This window comes from Myotis davidii, unplaced genomic scaffold (assembly GCF_000327345.1).
Source record: "Myotis davidii unplaced genomic scaffold, ASM32734v1 scaffold1036, whole genome shotgun sequence".
NCBI lineage: Eukaryota > Metazoa > Chordata > Mammalia > Chiroptera > Vespertilionidae > Myotis > Myotis davidii.
The window spans coordinates 1,025,583-1,037,035 of record NW_006287260.1 but is presented as its reverse complement, the minus strand read 5'-3'; the positions used below and the strand labels follow the sequence as shown (position 1 = coordinate 1,037,035).

General features: G+C 38.3%; 1 protein-coding gene across 2 annotated transcripts in view; it reads left to right on the top strand.

The window, feature by feature from the left end:
* The window catches only part of SRPK1 (SRSF protein kinase 1), a 56,022-nt gene that overhangs the window by 42,987 nt on the left and 1,582 nt on the right, over window positions 1-11,453 (top strand). For both annotated transcript variants that reach the window (XM_015560861.1, XM_006759026.2), the window contains 3 exons: window positions 2,589-2,696; window positions 7,514-7,583; window positions 10,725-10,817. In XM_015560861.1, the coding sequence (XP_015416347.1) occupies window positions 2,589-2,696; window positions 7,514-7,583; window positions 10,725-10,817 (271 nt within the window). The remainder of the gene's footprint in view (window positions 1-2,588; window positions 2,697-7,513; window positions 7,584-10,724; window positions 10,818-11,453) is intronic.

Below are 11,453 nucleotides of genomic sequence, written 5' to 3'. Positions count from 1 at the left end.
ACATGAAAAAAGACAACTTCTTTGATCAACATGTTCATTTTTCCAAATGTGTCACCTACAGTTCATTTCCACTTCAAACTCAATATTGGAATCCCTTGTTTTCTCATAAAGCCATTTTCCTCTCTCAGTCTCTTCATAAACATTCTTTTAAGTTTGTTTATTTGAAATAAGATCCAAATAAACCCATGAATGCAAAATTGGATACTAAATCTCTTAAGTTACCTTTGCCATAGAGGTGTTTCCTCCTTTCCCCCCCATACATTTTATGTGTTAAAGAAACGCCACTTGTTTTGCTGGTTGTATCCTCATGTACTTAGCATGGTCTGTTTCCCCAAGATTCCTGTTTGATTTTTTTGATGGGGACAGGAGGATGAGGGTGAGAATCCTTTCCTTTAATTGAGGTGACATTGGTTTTTAGCGTTATATTAACATTTCTTACCAGCTTTTGTTTTGTCTTGGAAAGCATTTCTCCTTCAAATCTAAGGATAACTTTACTCCATAAATTATTCTTGGCTGGCAGTTTGTTCTTGTTTTCATCCTCACCCTAAAGTATGTTTTGTTTTTAATTGATTTGAGAGAAAGAGACAGAAACACCAATGAGAGAGAGAAACATCAATCAGTTGCTCCAGGCAGGAATGGAACCTGCCACCTTTTTGGTGTACGGGGACAACACTACAACCAACTTGAGCCTCCTGGCCAGGGCTTGGCTGGCAGTTTTAATCTTTCAGTATTTTCGATATGTCCTTCCACTCCTAGCCTGATGAGGGTTCCTGTCTGGGTTATTTTCTTCTTTTTCCCTGGCTCCCTTTACAATTCTTTAGCATTACTTTTGATAGTTTAATATAATGTGTCTTAGAGAATATCTCTTTGTATTGAGTAATTAGGTGTTCTTTGACCTTCCTGTATGTCCAACTCATCCAGGTTTGGAAACTTCTCATCTATTATTTCTTTAAATAGGCTCTCTGTCCCCTTCTCCATCACTTCTCCTTTTTGGGATACCCATTATTCTTATTTTGCCCTTTCTGATGGAGTGGGATAGATCTCCTAGAGTTGCATGTCTTTTTAAAATCTTAGTTCTCCCTGCTCTTCCCCCTGAATCATCTGTAGATTCCTATATTTGAGCCTGCTAATTCTCGTTTCCACCCAGTCTACTCTAATTCCAGTGCTTTCTAATGTATTCTTTATCTTATTTGTTGAGTTTTTCAGCTCCAGATTTTTTGTTTGATTCTTTTTTAGAGTTTCAGTATCTTTTGTACAGCACTCCTTTTATTCAGTAATTTTATTCTTGAACTCATTGGATTGCCTTTCTGAGTTTTCTTGTATCTCGTTGAATTTTGTTTTATGACAGCTATTTTGAATTCTGTGTCATTTAGATCAGTCTTCCATGACACCGAGTTTGGTTGCTGCCAGATGTCATTTTATTTTTATACTACTGTGTTACTGTGATTATCCATGGTGTTTGATTCCTCTGCTGGCGCATTTGAAGTAGTGAACACTTTTTTGCTTAGGTACAACTTTGTTTAATTTTAACAATTCAACAGGTTGGTACTTAGAGGCCTCTTGTTTTCCAATAGGTGGCACTATAGCACAAGTTTTTGGTTTCTCTTACCTGAATGGACTCTGGATATATTTGACAGCTAGCATTTTCTTTCTTTTTAAATCTTTATTGTTGAAAGTATTATATATGCTCCCTTTTTCCTCCTGTTGACCCCTTCTAGCCAGCCCAAGAGTTAGTATTTTCTACCCTCCACAGCTGCTGTCAGAGATATCACAGGCTCTCTTTGTAGCAACTTGTGCCTCCAGGGTCACTGGTGCCTTCCAGTGTTGCTGCAGCCACAGTTTTTGCTGGAGTCACCAGGATGATGTGTGCCCCACTGTGTCCAGAGTTGTCGGAGTCTCGGGTGCCACCACCATGGCAGGGGAGCCAGGGTCACAGGCACTGCTGCAACCAGGGGAGGGAGCCAGAGTTGCTGCTGCCCTTTTCCTTTTCTGGGGTTTGTGGGTGTAGTCATGAGCCCCTTCTCCACTGATGCTCCCATGCTCAGTGGAGTGTGGACTCAGCTGCCACCGCGGGACAGGGTATCAGGCATCCTCACTGCTGGTTCTCTAATTCTACCTTTCCTTGCATTCCAATTCACCTACCTCAGATGTACAGATGTGTGGATCTCTCACGCACCCTATCAGTGTGCTGATCAGTATTCCAGTCATTATAGATTGAAGGGGGCAGACCAAGGTTATGTCTCACTCTGCCGTGATGCTGATGTCACTCTCAGGAATTCTTCATAGGTGCTGTTTTTTAAGGTTCTTGAAACTTGAAACCTACATCTTAAAAACAAATTGTTTTTCTCTAACCTGTGTATATAAAGTTTAAATTCATATGTTTGCAAAATAATTCAGCATAGACTATAAAGCAAAGTGCTGTTTGGAGGTAATAGCATCAAAATGATACTTAACAGATTAGCTAAATAAACACTAGTTTAGGAAAAATTTAGAGAATTTATTTTAATCTCCGTTATTAAGCAATCATGACTTGTTACTTTTTAGAATAAATTAATTTTAAAATACTGTTTCCTTCTGTATTTACTCAGCATAAACATTTCACTGAAGATATTCAAACAAGGCAGTATCGCTCCTTGGAAGTTCTGATAGGATCTGGCTATAGTACCCCCGCCGACATTTGGAGCACGGCATGCATGGTAATGTTTTTTCCCTTTTTCCTTCACTTGTTATTTGGTAATAACATGCCTTGCCCTGTTTGCTCATTTCAGTAGACCAGCAAATGAAGAAAGTGAAAAAGTATTTTTTGTGTGACTTATCACTAGTACTCTAAATCCTGTGTCTGGAGAGATCCGAATTCAAGAGCTGGGTGTAAACATCTAGCTCTCCATTTGCCCTACCCAATTCCTGTTGGGTGAAGGAACCAAATGTTTCTTACTAAAGTTGGGGGTGGGTCCAGGTGGGTTGTGGAGGGAGTGTCGCTTTTGTTTAGGGTGTTACAAGTACCCTCCCCCTTTGGCTCTGATCTGATTTTCAGAATAAGGAAACCCCTGGAAACTGTTTCAGTCTGTAAAGTTCAAGTTACTCAGACATCTTTGCACTTCATAAAATGTGAAGCTCAATCATTCATAAGTTGCTGCTTTGTCCCAGGCAAGCAACTATTCAAATGGTTAGATTTAGTTGCTACTAAATGATTTCCCACAAACAACCTCATGTTGGAATGTGTTATATTGTTTCCTGAAATAGAGTATACTCTTTAGTTGTAATTGTGTGTTTATTTGCTTGTTTCTCTTCCACTAGGTTATAAGAGCCAGCAGGAGTCATGTGTGTTATGTATAGCAAGTGTCTGGTTAAGACCCTGGCACATTTTGCGCGTGTGTGTACAATGGAGTTCTGATGCTAAATACCTAGAATTGTCACAGATTTCACAAGTTAAGGGCATAGTTCGCCTCAAGGCTGCCTCTGAGGCCCACAGGCCACCTGTACTTCTGGCCAACTGGCCACACATTGGGAGATTCCACTATCATTTCAGATTCGATAGTTCACTAGAATGACTCACAGAACTCAGGCTCATCATGAGTCACCTCATTAGTATAAATTTAAGTATGGCCCAGTGTTCCATTGTGAATAACAAAAAAACACCCTGATCATTGGAAATTTAGATGCTATCTCCCAGGAAACAGGAACAAAGACCAAACAAATTATTTATTATGCAACAGTACTTAAGAAATATTTGTGGACCATCAGATGTGTTTAACTAAGCAAGAAATACATTAAGTTCATTTTAATTAACATTTAGTATTCACAATCAACTCTGGAAAACTTGAAAGAGAAAGGACAAGGCATAAATCTCCACCTGTTTTAGTCATAGATTTTTGACATCTACATTCCTGAAAAGCTGTCTTTCAAAGGTAACAGTTAAAAACCATGTTGTTAATATGGCATATAAATCATTTGTTAGGACATATCATTGACTTTTGAAGTGGAGGACTCTGAAATAAAGTAAGGTTTGGTATTTTACACACAAGATTTTACACATAAAATCTGACTTCTTTCTTGCCATACCTTAAAGCAGGGGTGGGGAATGTCTGGCCTGCAGGCCGTATAAAGCCTGTGAAATCATTTGGCCTGGTCCTGCCAAGCAGGGCATTGGGGGAGAGTTAATTAAATGTTTGACCAAATATAACAGGCTAACTTTTTTTAAACATGTATTTATTGATTTTTAGAGAGAAAAGAAAGGAGAAGGATAGAGAGAGAGGAACATCGATGAGAGAGAGACATCATTGAGCAGCTGCCTCCTGCACGCCCCCACTGGGGATTGAGCCCACAACCCATGCATGTGCCCTGACTGGGAATCGAACTGGTGACCTCTTGGTTCATGGGTCAATGCTCAATGAGCAGCAGGCTAATTTTTAAGCTGGTAATTTAGTATGGCCCACAAATGATGTCATAAATATCCAGATGACCCTTGGCATAAAAAAGGTTCCCCACCCCTGCCTTGAAGCTTTAAATTTATTGTTAGAAAACATAAGTGAGCAACATCACCAACTACAAAATATAGCTAGATGGTATCTGTTTATTATGATAATAAATAATATTATATTATTTATGAAGTGGTTCTTAGTAGTGGGCTGATTATTTGAGGGTAGTGGATCCTGCTTGCCATTTAACATAGTATTTACTATGTCAGGCTTAAGAAGTGAGGGAATTAACCTTGCCTCCTATTTGGACCAGCTCATGTGCAGGAATTTTCTTGATTAGGGTGGGAAGCACTTATTTGACAGATAGTATTATGAAAACTTATGCCCCAAGCTTCTCTCATTTTGCTGATAGGTTTAGAAGTGTTGCCTAAAGCTTGGCCATAATCAGAGAATAAAAATAAATCCTAGATTATCAGAGATGCCCCAAGAGATGGATCTTGCATCCAGTGTAATTAAGTGATAGAAAGATCAGGGCCCTTTCTGAGAGATAAAGAGACAAGTTATGAGAATGCCTATACCACTAGTGATTGAGATGACCAAGTTTAGATGGGCAGTAACATAAATGTTATGTTAATGTGCTGTGACTAACATTAAGAATCAATAAAGAATAGATGTTTTTAATTCTCCAGTCTGTGGATCTTAACAACCTTATAATGACATGTATCAACCATTACAGCATCAGATAGAATAGTTTCACTGCCCTAAAAATTCTCTGTGCTCTGCCTATTCATCCTTCTTCCCCTACCTCCCTCCATTCCCTCAACCCTTGGCCACTGATCTTTCTATTGTCTCTATAGTTTTGCCTTTTCCAGAGTGTCGGCTTGAAATCCTACAGTATGTAGCCTTTTAGGTTGGTTTCTTTCACTATGTAATATTCCTTTTATAACTGATTTTGCCTGTGTCTGTGACCCTGAGTGATGCTGAACAGGTTCTGATTAGTGTGGGACAGGCATGAGTGGGAATTGGGAGCCCCGGATTGGGGGATGAGCTTTGCCTTTCCGTTGGGGCACAGTTTTTTCATCTGCAAAGGAAATGTGTTTAACTAGGTGTTTTATTATCTAGAGCTCCTGCTAGCTTTCAGTTCTAATGTAATCGTTTGGTTAGGTTTTTTGCTGTTTTAATAAAATTATAACTACTAACAACTACCTTATGTTTAGAAAATAAAACTCTTAGAGAACTTTAACTAGATGTAAATACCTAGATGAAAAAAAAAATAGAAAATTTAAGTTTTAGAATTTTTAATATATTTTTGTAAGCTTTAATTTCAGTATCTTTACTGTCCTCCCACTATGAGACTTTGAAAAATTAAAGTACTGGTTTCAGAAGATAGACAAATTTTGGTGAATAAGAATCACAGTTGGTTTCTGTTCTGCATTGGGACTATAAACCTCGGGGCAATTAGAGGGTAGCACCAGTAGCTGCTCTATCAGTGTGGTTCAGTTTCATAGTGAGCTGCTAGAATGTAAAACAAGCTGTACCTGGCAAGAAGCCATAGCATCCCTGACATTTTAGAGGTAATCCTAAACCAGTGATGGCGAACCTATGACACACGTGTCAGAGGTGACACACAAACTCATTCTTTTGGTTGATTTTTCTTTGTTAAATGGCATTTAAATATATAAAGTAAATATCAAAAATATACATCTTCGTCTTACTATGGTTGCAAATATCAAAAAATTTCTATATGTGACACGGCACCAGAGTTAAGTTAGGGTTTTTCAAATGCTGACACGCTGAGCTCAAAAGGTTCACCATCACTGTCCTAAACCTTCTGGTTTTGTGGCCTTTCTCTGGGTGGTAATACAGCCCACAGATACTTTTTTTAACAAAGTCTGTCTTATCCTGAAACTGCAAAATCTGACACGAGCAAACCACCGAGACCTAAACATGAGTCTCAATTGAGAATGTGCCCCAACTAAATCCACCCCGCAGTCTTTGAGATTGTCTGAACTACTTAGTGCCATTGACTCAATCAAAGTTGTCCCACGATTAGCACTTAACATTTTTTACTTCACTTTTATTATTATTTTTAATATATATTTTTAGTGATTTCAGAAAGGAAGGGAGAGAGAGAGAGAAAAAAACATCAATGATAAGAGTATCATTCATTGGCTGCCTCCTGCACACTCCACACTGGGGATCAAGCCCACAACCTGGGAATGTGCCCTGACCGGAATCGCATGACCTCCTGCTTCATAGGTCAACGCTCAACCACTGAGCAGGCCAGCTGGGCTGATTTCTCTGTTATATCAGTAATGTTCTTTTAAAACTGTTCTATTGTTTTTTAATCCATTTTAATCAATGAAAATTTAACATAGCCCCATCACTCAGATGCTGTCTTTTCATACTGCTTGGCATTTATTCCATAAGAAATCACTTTCTTTCAGATACTCTTTAAAACCATCTATAAGAGGCTATCTGTGGTAGGAGACTGCCTTTCTTTTCCTGGTCAGTGACACAGATTCTGAGTTGCTCCTGATTCCGTTTACACATAATCTTTTTCTGATTTTCCATAGGACTGAGAATTGGGAACACTGGGATAGGTTAGGGAGTGCTTTCCAACGCAGAACTTTAAAATGTACTCTTTGCCAAACACTAAAGAGTTATAGGTAGAAAAATGTCTGGATTTTTTGGTTTCAGTTTTGGATACAGAATCTCAATTTCTAGCCATGTAAAATTATAATGTAAGACTTGCTCGTCTCATGAAAATTTAATAAAATTTAATAAAAAATCACCTTACTGTCCAGGTGTGCCCCCTCTGAGCAAAAAGAGAAATTTGAGAGCTTAATTACTGATTTGGTGGGAGGTGGGGAGGGCGTGGAGTAATCTACATGTTGATATTAACTGAGTTTTCACTATTTTCCTGCTCCGTTTTATTAAGATATGGGTGTAGGAGGAAAGCTCTTGAGGAATAATCTCTTAGATATTTTTTAAATGATTATCTGCAGGTTACTTAATATTGAGCCAAATAAAAATAAGCTTCCCAAAGGTCTTTTTTTTCTTAGTGTTTTCATATGCTGTCCTCTTTTTCTTAGGCCTTTGAACTGGCCACTGGTGACTATTTGTTTGAACCTCATTCAGGGGAAGAGTATACTCGAGATGAAGGTGAGTCCCCTTAACTGTGATTGTTTGTGGGTGGTAGTTACTCTTTCCACATGTGGCTCACATCATTTATTAGTACTGAAGAGCCTTAGTCTTTTTAGTGTGCTAAAAATATATAAATTTCAGAAAATATAGAAATATGTTTTATGTTAGGTATTAGATATACTAGATATTTTATAATAAATATTAAATAACTCTAGATGAGGATTAAAGGAGGCCACAATTGGTTAAACTAAAATTTGTGTTCTTCTAAAACATCTAGTTATCTTTCTTTCTATATAAACCAGTGGTGATTCATTCTTTACTCAGTTTGAATCTACCTATTGATCAACTTGTTGCTCAGTTGTACCTTCAACTTTATCTGGAAGTTAATAATTTTAATATACAAACATGCTGTGAATGAATGCAGAGAAGAAAGGGGAGAGTAAGAAAGAGGGAAGCATCTATGTGAAAGAAAAACACTGATCGGTTGCCGCCCATATGCACCCGCCACGACCTAGGTGTGTGTCCTGACCGGGAATTGAACCTGCAACCTTCTGGTGCATTGGACAACAGTCCAACCAACTGAGCCACCCGACCAGGGCCAGAGACTTTATTTTATTTGTCTATATAAATTCTGTACCACTTAGCATTCTTCCCCTTTATGAAAATTAAAAGCCATTGTTTACTAATGATACTAATATTTATAATTCCATTTTCCAAAAGAAAAACAAAACTGATTTACATTTTGTGATAGCCAGCGGGAAGAACCCAAACTGTCAGTTGCTTCATCTGGGAGGCTGTAAAAGCATACAACTGAGTGTATGATTTTTTTTTCCTATTATGTTGGCATCTCAATAACTAGAAGAGATGATAATGTGAATGAAAAAGTCTTAAATATTTTATCTTCTTTATTATACAGTTTGTACAGCTTTGGTTTTAAGGATTAATGGGATTGCTTTGAGAGAGCAGTAGCGATATGCCCTCTCAGTGTGGAAAATAAGTTCTTTACTTTCTGTGCTTCCCTCGAGTCTTTAGGAAGTCGGGTTTCACGCTCTCTCTGTAGAAACAAGAATGCTCTCTTTCTCAAACTGGCTCTCTGAGGTATTATGGGCAATGTTAGTAAGGCTTGCTGATAATCCTAACAAGTGCTGTTTGGAAAATGTTATAGCCAAATGCTTATTTTAGTGGGTACAGTTTGGATATGTTTTCTGTACATAAGCTCTGTGAGAAAATGCTGTAATTACCACCATTATATACACTTGATTTTTTCCTGTTCTCTGCTTGCTTTTTTTCTGAGTTATGCATATAAATCTATATGCTATAGATTTACATTGTTTTTCAAATGCCCTACTATTATCTATTTGGAAGGGGAATTAATTTTTTCTCTTCTGTAGACTCCCTATAAATAGTGTGTGGTACAGTGCAAATATTGTGGCTAGAATTATATAGAGTAGGACCTTATGCTACCAAACCTGAAAATTGAAATGTATAAGAAAAGTCTCAAGTAAGGGTCAAGGGAGAACAGTCTACCCTAGATATTTAGATCCTGAGTTTTCCTTCCTAAGCCAGTTAGTATTAACAGTCCTTAGATGAAACCTCAAACTACTACAATAAGTTTATAATAAGATAAACTATATATAGTCTCACAAACTAGCCTCACAATTAATTTATACAAAGACATTTATTCGCAGGTCCTGCCTAAGATTGGTTGAAATTTCTTGGCAGCCAAGTACTTGTTACCAAGCCGTAAATTCAGTTAAAATTGCCCAAAGGTTATAGTGAATTCATGAGTGTAAAGCCCCTTTAAAAAGGCACCAGTGAGTCCTTTACATGAGAAACAGAGATGACCTGAAACCTTCACAGGTTCCCAGCTATGTGACTATCTAGCATGTTGTTCCCCGAGAAGATACATTATTGGAAGTTTTTTAAGTGATTCTTTTTGACATCAATGATTCTGTAACTACAGGATTACGTTCATTTATAAAGCTGTTGTATCCAGGAGCCTTCACTTTAAAGCCTCTTGATAGTTTCTGTCCCCTGCCTGTAAGTGTGGATGGGGGCTGGTGCCAAGCTCACTTCCTGATGACAGACTGCACACGTCCCTGTCAGTGTCCATAGTCCACATTCATGCTGTGACACTCACCGGGCACCACATGACTTGGACATTTGATGGCCTACAAATAGGGAGCTGTGCTTTAAAGTGTTGGTGCTCAGTTCCACTTAACACACACACACACACACACACACACACACACCGCTGTACTAGACTACAATGTGGGTTTTCATTCACATACTAGCTCTTATTAGCTCTACAGCTTCAAGTGGTCCATTTATTCTCTGTGAGGTTTCATTTTGTGTCTTTAAAATGGTATGTAAGTCTTTGGCCTGTTGTGCAGGGTATTGTGAAAACTTAATCATATTAGTGCTTTAATCATCACGAACATTCTTATAAATTTCTATGATGTCTAAAAGCATATTGGTACATTGTTTTACCTTTCCTAAAAACCCTGTCTGAACTTAAATATATAGACAAAATAGAAATAAAGGTGTAGATAAGCCGCTAAACTCCAGAAAGGGCATGCCAACTACTATCAGGTAACCAACCACCTGAAATAATTCTTGACTTTCCCAGTCTCCTCTTGAGTAGCCTTGGTTTTATTTGTAGTGACTTTTAAACAGCTAGTCCTTGAAAAGCTATTCTTGGAAAAACCTCTTTTACAGCCTGTCCTTGATCCTGTTCTTCTTACCCTTCTATTTTAGACCACATTGCGCACATTATAGAGCTGATAGGCAGAATTCCAAGACGCTTTGCCCTCAGTGGGAAATATTCACAGGACTTCTTCAATCGCAGAGGTAGTATTGTTAACATGAGTTTCCATCTAGGCCCCAGGATACACCTTCAGGAAGCAGAGCATTCACACCAAGATTATTTTAACTTACCGCTCAAGTCCCCCTGGAGTGGGCACCTGATTTTTATGGTTTTCTGGATTCTCCATTAGATGGATGGAGTCCTCCTCTTCCCATTTAGGACAGGAAGCAAGCCTGAGATGCTTTACGAAGAGGTGTGCATGCTACTCTTTCTGCCAATGTCTAGAACTGTATTTGTTACTCCTGTTATGTATGTCTTTTTTTTCCCCTTCTTGAAATGTTTGAAACATACAGATCACATTGCATTGATCATAGAACTTCTGGGGAAGGTGCCTCGCAAGCTCATTGTGGCAGGAAAATATTCCAAGGAGTTTTTCACCAAAAAAGGTAAAATAAGTATGTTTATTCCCAGACATTCAGGGGGCAAAAGTGCTTTAAAATTAAGAGGTAAGTACAGCTGGGTGCATGTTCCCAGCACCTACAAAAGGATGGTCCTACTTTGAATGTGAGCTGTTACTTGGCAGAAATGAAATTAGTCACTCACAAGCAGAAACTGGAGCCAGACCATGTGGGTTCAAATCCCAGCTGTTCCACTAGTTATGTGGCCATTGACACAGCCTCAGTTTTCTGATATCTAAGTGTTTACATTAGTTTAAGTTATTCTGTGTATAATACCTGGCACATGGTTGGTTACTCCTATACAGCACTTCTAGAAATGAGCAAATTTTTGCTAGCCTTTGGCCTAACAACTGCCTCTATCAAAAGGCAAACAAGTATTTTAGCTTAAGCTTAAGGGCAGGACTACATCTCCCCCACCTTGTAGCCCTTTGACAGCTATCACAGTCACTTCAACCCATCAGTCACGTGAATTAACTTTATACTTTGTAGTTTCATAAGTTCGTTTTCACTTCTTAGTGAAGGAACAGATAAAACTCTCACTTTAAATTTTTGACTTGACAATGTATATTGGCATATTTAAATATGTATTTCTTCTGCATTTCAAATAAAGTTTAAAAGCTAAAA